The sequence below is a fragment of the Ranitomeya imitator genome, chromosome 3 (genome assembly GCF_032444005.1).
Source record: "Ranitomeya imitator isolate aRanImi1 chromosome 3, aRanImi1.pri, whole genome shotgun sequence".
Classification (NCBI taxonomy): Eukaryota; Metazoa; Chordata; class Amphibia; order Anura; family Dendrobatidae; genus Ranitomeya; species Ranitomeya imitator.
The window spans coordinates 263,612,357-263,618,677 of NC_091284.1; the positions used below are offsets into that span (position 1 = coordinate 263,612,357).

The 6,321-nt window shown below is 41.3% G+C and overlaps 1 protein-coding gene across 1 annotated transcript; it reads left to right on the forward strand.

The window, feature by feature from the left end:
* The first annotated feature begins 353 nt into the window (after positions 1–353).
* On the forward strand, positions 354–6,093 carry SRSF1 (serine and arginine rich splicing factor 1). The gene is made up of 7 exons (XM_069756426.1): positions 354–695; positions 1,125–1,363; positions 2,260–2,432; positions 2,628–2,814; positions 3,205–3,308; positions 5,591–5,922; positions 6,037–6,093. Exons 1-5 carry the CDS (start codon positions 496–498, stop codon positions 3,225–3,227), a joined length of 822 nt encoding a protein of 273 aa, XP_069612527.1. The 5' UTR covers positions 354–495; the 3' UTR covers positions 3,228–3,308; positions 5,591–5,922; positions 6,037–6,093.
* Positions 6,094–6,321: the final 228 nt, after the last annotated feature.

Genomic DNA, 6,321 nt, shown 5'->3' on the forward strand with positions numbered 1-6,321 from the left:
GTACTGCTTCACTAGATACTTATCCAGGTCTATAATGAGGCCCTAACTGTACAGGCAAAGACCTGGAACCATGACAGTGGAAAACGCATTTCTATTTAAAAAAGAGCCGGTTCTTTATGGTGAGCGGAGCCGAATGTCCCTCACACAAAAACTTTCCCGCCAATGCCACAACGGACTGCTGCACATCCAACTTAACGCGATATTCTTCGCGCCGCCTGTCGGGCGTGACGTCACGATAAAGGAGGCCCAGGTTTACTGTGTGTGTATATACGCTTTTGTAATTTGGGGCGGAGTTTAGTAGGCGCTTGGCGGAAGGTTACACAGCGCACACTCACAGTATCACTGCGCGAGGCGGTGTTCGTAGCACTAGCTGAAAAGGCACGGGACGCCATTTTGCGAAGCTCATTCACCAGTGACTGTTGTGGAGAAGTCGTCGCGCCGAGCTCTGCCACTTTCCAGTGTTCTCTTCAATCGTTCCACTTTAAGATCTCCGGGATGGAGATGTCAGGAGGTGGAGTGATCAGAGGGCCGGCGGGCAACAATGATTGCCGCATTTACGTGGGGAATTTGCCACCGGACATCCGAACCAAGGACATTGAGGACGTGTTCTACAAGTACGGCGCCATCCGGGACATCGACCTGAAGAACAGGCGCGGCGGCCCTCCGTTCGCCTTTGTGGAGTTTGAGGACCCCAGGTAATGGTGCACGTGTGTGGGGGCCTCCTGGCCGGCACCTCAGGGAGGCCTGCACTCGTGCTTTGTTGTTGGAGGGGGATGGGCGCTGTGCTGCCATTGGCACGTGTACCTGCTGAGGCGCCATTGTTAGCCCGGCCCGCCACTTCTACATGGTGCTGGCTCCTCATCCCCTGTATTCTCCCTGCTGCACATTACTCGTTCTCACATGCCTGCCCGATGGGGAGTAAAGAGGTTTGGCCTTAGTCTGATGCTTGGACCCCACCATTAGGTTACATGTGGTTTGTGTCCCATAAACTGAGATGGGGGGGCGCCAATTTTACTTTTCACAGACCAGACTGTCTTGCAGCCTACGTGAGCAGTTTATTGTTCAGTCTGCAGCCGCAAAAGGATGTTTATTAACGTGACTTATTTTTTTTTTTCTTTTTCAAGGGATGCCGAAGATGCCGTTTATGGACGTGATGGATATGATTATGATGGCTATCGTTTGCGTGTTGAATTTCCACGAAGTGGTCGAGGGACAGGAGGAAGAGGCGGCGGTGGTGGTGGTGGTGGCGGCGGAGGAGGTGGTGGTGGTGGCGGCGGCGGAGGAGGAGGTGGTGGAGGTGGAGCACCCCGTGGAAGATATGGGCCACCATCTAGGCGCTCAGAGTACAGAGTAGTAGTTTCAGGTATGTTGGTGTGGTGCAAAGTTTTGTGTAAGTGTAAATATATATAATTTTTTTCTCTCGTGTGCCTAAAATGCCAAAATCTCAGGAATACCGTGATTTAAAAAAAAATGCTTCTAGTATTTTCCGTGGGAAGAAGTGCATTTGCAGAGATACAAAAGCAATGGCTCTTGTTTATCCCTCCTATAATGAGATTTTTTATTTTTTTTAAAGTATTATCTCCCCATTGCACTTAGACGATTCTTTGTTCAGTTTTAATGTAGTACGGGTGGTTAAACAAAAAAACGTTTTGGCCACGTTTAGCCTTCATTTGTATTTTGTTAAGGTACCTTCACTCAGCGACGATCCATATTCATGTAAAAAATAAAGAATAAAAATAAAAAATATGGATATACTCACCCCTCCGAAGGACCCTGGCTCTCAGCGCTGCAAGAGTCTGCCTACGTTCCTAAGAATGCAGTGAATGAAGGACCTTCGATGACGTCGCGGTCACGTGACCGCGACGTCATCGAAGGTCCTTCACTCACTGCATTCTTATGAACGGAAGCAGACTCTTGCAGCGCTGAGAGGCAGGGTTCCTTAGGGGGGGGTGAGTATATTCATATTTTTTATTCTTTATTTTTTACATGAATATGGATTCCAGGGCCTGAATGAGTCTCCTCTCCTCCAGACCCTGGGAACCACACGTCGTATAAGATGACTGGGCGTATAAGATGACCCCCGTCTTATACGGCGGGTATATCCCAAATTCCATATTTTATATGGAAAAGTTGGGGGTCGTCTTATACGCCCAGTCGTCTTATACACCAAAAAATACGGTATTTGTACACTTGGACATATTAAGAGTCTGGCTCACAGAAAGGAGTGTAACAAGAACTTTTTTTTCACATCATTTATAGGACTGCCTCCGAGTGGAAGCTGGCAGGATCTGAAGGATCACATGCGTGAGGCAGGTGATGTATGTTATGCCGATGTGTACCGGGATGGTACAGGTGTCGTGGAATTTGTGCGCAAAGAAGATATGACCTATGCCGTACGGAAACTGGATAACACTAAATTTAGGTCACATGAGGTAGGTATATTTCAGTGCATCCCTTCTATTTGCTGCATGGCTGCTAACGATTATCTTTAGGTTCGGAAGGTAAGAGAAATAGCTCACAGTACATGGATTCCATCATCTACAGTGACATGTAGAGTTACATCTTGCCTGAAATGCAAAGCTGGTTAAGCTTGGCTTGTTCAATCCCAGGTTCTATCTGTTTAATAGGGAGAAACTGCCTACATTCGGGTAAAAGTTGATGGTCCAAGAAGTCCAAGCTATGGAAGATCACGTTCTCGCAGTCGTAGTCGTAGCAGGAGCCGTAGTAGAAGCAACAGTCGCAGCCGCAGCTACTCTCCAAGAAGAAGCCGTGGATCCCCCCGCTATTCTCCCCGCCACAGCAGATCCCGTTCACGTACATAAATAGTTAACAGTGATTTTTTTTTTTGTTGTAGATCCTTATCTGTAAACAGTTTAAGTCATTTGCTTTTTTATTTACTGTTTTGTTAAAGTTTTGAAGTGTTAAGCCTGTTGTGTAGAATAGGAAGACATTCTTATACCTACTTGTTCCTGCTTGATTATGTCATGCCTAGAAGAGGTGTATATCAACAGCTGTAGGTAGAACCACACTGCAAGTAACTAGCCACTCTTCAAAAGCACCAGAGCTGGTGTGTTGCCTGCAATGTTATTTGCTGTTGGGATTTGGGTAGTTATGGTATAAAGTTTTTTTTTTTTTTTTTCTTTCCTTATTTTATTTTGTGGGGAAACCTTATTTTACCTTGCCTTTTCATGTGTCTTTCTGTAGACATATCTGAAGAGATGGATTAAAGCATAATGGAGGACATTTCAATCATTTTAGGATTGTCAAATGGAGGCTTGAGGAGGATCAAATCAAATATGGAGGCCATGGTATGACTCCAAGTGCTATTGTGAGATAAAATTGGCAGTATTGAAATTATGCTATAGTAAAGCCCAATAAAGGCAACCAAGTGTTTTCCTATTGTAACATGTGTTTCAGCTAATGTTCCACAATGCACTCGTTTTGTGGACTTGTAGAGTATAATATCAGTACTGCTAACTCTGCATGTCCTCTTTGTGACTGGTAAATATTTGCTATTTTTAATATCAATTAAATACATTTCCAAATCGGTTTGTGTAGATTGCTATAGATTTAAAGATTTTGATTGTGTCCCACCCACTAACATTGTGTTACATACCTGTATGGGGTACTATGATTCTCTGTACCTTTTTTTTTATTTGAACACTCCTATAATTTTTTTTTTTTCTAGCATACTGGTCTACCTGATAATAAATTATCAAACTAGTCTTCTATTAAAAGACACTGGATTCTCCATCTCCATCTTTCTGATGCTTATTAGATTTTGAGATGGATTTAGAGTTGAATTTGAAGGGACATTGTGTACAGTCCCTGAGTATTCATTTAAATCTGTTTTAATCTCATGTTCTGCTAAGCAATTCAAACATTTCCTGTGCATAATTTTTGTACAGCAGCTTGTAAATTTTTATTTTTTTTTTCCTGCTTTTAATCTTTAAAAGGGGTGGTCCAGCTATGAAGCATTAAGGGCTATAGCAGGTAAAAAAGGTGCTGCCTAGAAAAGAGGCCAGCAGCATATGCTGTAAAATAAGAAGCTGAAGAATAGTAGCAAGGGCAACATGTAAATACTGTTTAATTTTCTTTTACAACATAACATTGTCTTAGGTTTTAATAATAAAACTGTATAACCCCAATAAGAAAAAAAATAATGTACTCAAGCTCTACTAGTACTTGTACTTTCTTTGCCCTACGTTTACAATTTTCCTTAGATATGAGTCCAGATCATTTCTTCTAGCATAAGAATCGTTTAAGATGGCACTAGTGTAGTTAGAGGCATAAAAATATACTGTCTGCATATTTCAAGGGAGATACACCAGCTTCTTGCAGACAGTAACCACATGGTCACATATTGCGTTACACATTGCTACAAAGTGAAGTATTTAAAATTTTACTGGATTCCCACATGCTCAGTTAAAATGTTTTGCAGCCAGGGCTGTGGCATCTGTAGGCCAACCCTCAGACTCCTCAATTTCCCTGACTCCTGAATCCACAGCCCTGCCTCACTTCTGAGCATGTGCAAAAAGTGCAGCACAGATTCATCTCAACTAAAAGAGGAGATCTTTCGATCATGAACAGAACAGACATGTATAGGAAATTTCATAACATTCTAAATTCTTCTGAAAAAATTTGCAGCACATACTGCATTGTACTACTGTACCCAATTTATAATACAATTTAGGAGTCGGTCAATTTTATAATAACTGACTCTACCATCATGGACACACTCCACAGCCCTGATTGCATCTCATCTGAATAAAGTCATTGTTTTGATGGACCAACTGCCGCCTTGGTCTTTTTAACCAGACGTGCTGTACTGAATGAGAGCCTTGGAGAAATTCTATACATTATATTTTGAGCTTGCAGCAGATTGACTGCTTATAACTGCAATATACTGTTTAAAGATACATAATTTGCAATATTTCTGTAACATGAAGTGCTACCCTTTACTAGTTCAGGTAGTTATCTGATAATTTAGTAATTGTACACAATTTTAACTGGGTTCAAAACTGGACTTCCCCTTTCAAAAAGAAAAGCTGCAGATTGATACTTATGCTAACATTTGTGAAGGCTTTTTCTGGTAATATACCGATATGTTTACAACCAGGAAAAGTGTTTATGATCCTTGAAAGAAAGAAAACGTGCTGCCATACGTCCTGGCCTGATGGTGGGTCTAATGACCTGAAATAATGTTGAGCATACCTGTTGATGCAGTTACTTTAATCTCCAGTCCCATGCTCAGACCAGGACATAGCTCCTTATTGAGGCCTTACCTGTTGAGTCTTACAAATGTTGGGATTGTATGCATTTTCTGATTGAAAGACCCCAATTGATCCTAGGGTAATTTCCAAGCTTGCATAAAGCATCTAATACTATTCTAAATTCTTTTTCTAATCTTGGAACAATATGCTATAAATAAAATTCATTAGTTTGGGGGAATGTGAGTTATCTGTGCCATTTTATTTATTTTATTTTATTTTTTATTTTTTTACAAGATGCACATATAACTGATCAATTCCCGGAAACCTATGTTGATAATATCTAACTGCCTCTTTTTTTGGTTTTGCTGGTTGTAAAGGTTTGGATTGGAGAGGGCTCACTGGATCCCAATCCTGGAGCTGGATCATTGGATTCAAATCATAGGAAGGAGTGAATAGGATAGGGAGAATGCATTGCCAGGATTCATGGAGCGGGATCAGATAACAAGAACATAGGAATGGATTCCTGCCCCATCTTAACCGCATTCATGTGGATTTTTTTTTTCTAAACCTCAATTGGCTATTGTATAGATTTTTTTGAAGCTCTTAGAATGCAAGAAGGAGTGCATATTTTTGTTTAAAAAATAAATCAAAGAGGAGGCCAGAGGAAAGATGGAGCAATCTTCTGGGAAGGATACATCACGAATAGATGGTAATCAAATGGGATATGGGGGCGGTGGTTGGGGGGTTGGATATATTGGTACAATGTTTCTAACTTTGAATCATACGTTTCTTTTCTTTTTATATATTCTTCTTTTTCTAATAGGTTTTAATTGGCTTTTGAGGATCTTGTATGCATAAACTCAATAAACGATTAAATGTGTTTTTCAGTTATTTTGTGTGCTAAGCTGCTGGTGTTCTCTTGGGGGAAGCATTGTAGTTTTGTTGTCTTTGATGCAAAAAAAAACCCCAAAACATTCTGCTGTAAATGTCATTTCTAGGGAAATCTGTGTCATAAGTCAGTGGTTTTCAAGGTGTGCAGTATTTGCACAGGCCTTCTTGATAAAGGGTATACAGTGCTCTTACATGGTGGTATGTGCTGCCTAAACAG

What these genes read in the sequence shown, in the direction of transcription:
- SRSF1 (XM_069756426.1), top strand. Translation starts at nt 496, where the DNA reads ATGGAGATGTCAGGAGGTGGAGTGATCAGAGGGCCGGCGGGCAACAAT. An exon ending in GTACAGAGTAGTAGTTTCAG is followed by an intron (nt 1,364 to 2,259) that starts GTATGTTGGTGT and finishes CATCATTTATAG; the next exon opens with GACTGCCTCCGAGTGGAAGC. An exon ending in CCACAGCAGATCCCGTTCAC is followed by an intron (nt 2,815 to 3,204) that starts GTACATAAATAG and finishes GTCTTTCTGTAG; the next exon opens with ACATATCTGAAGAGATGGAT.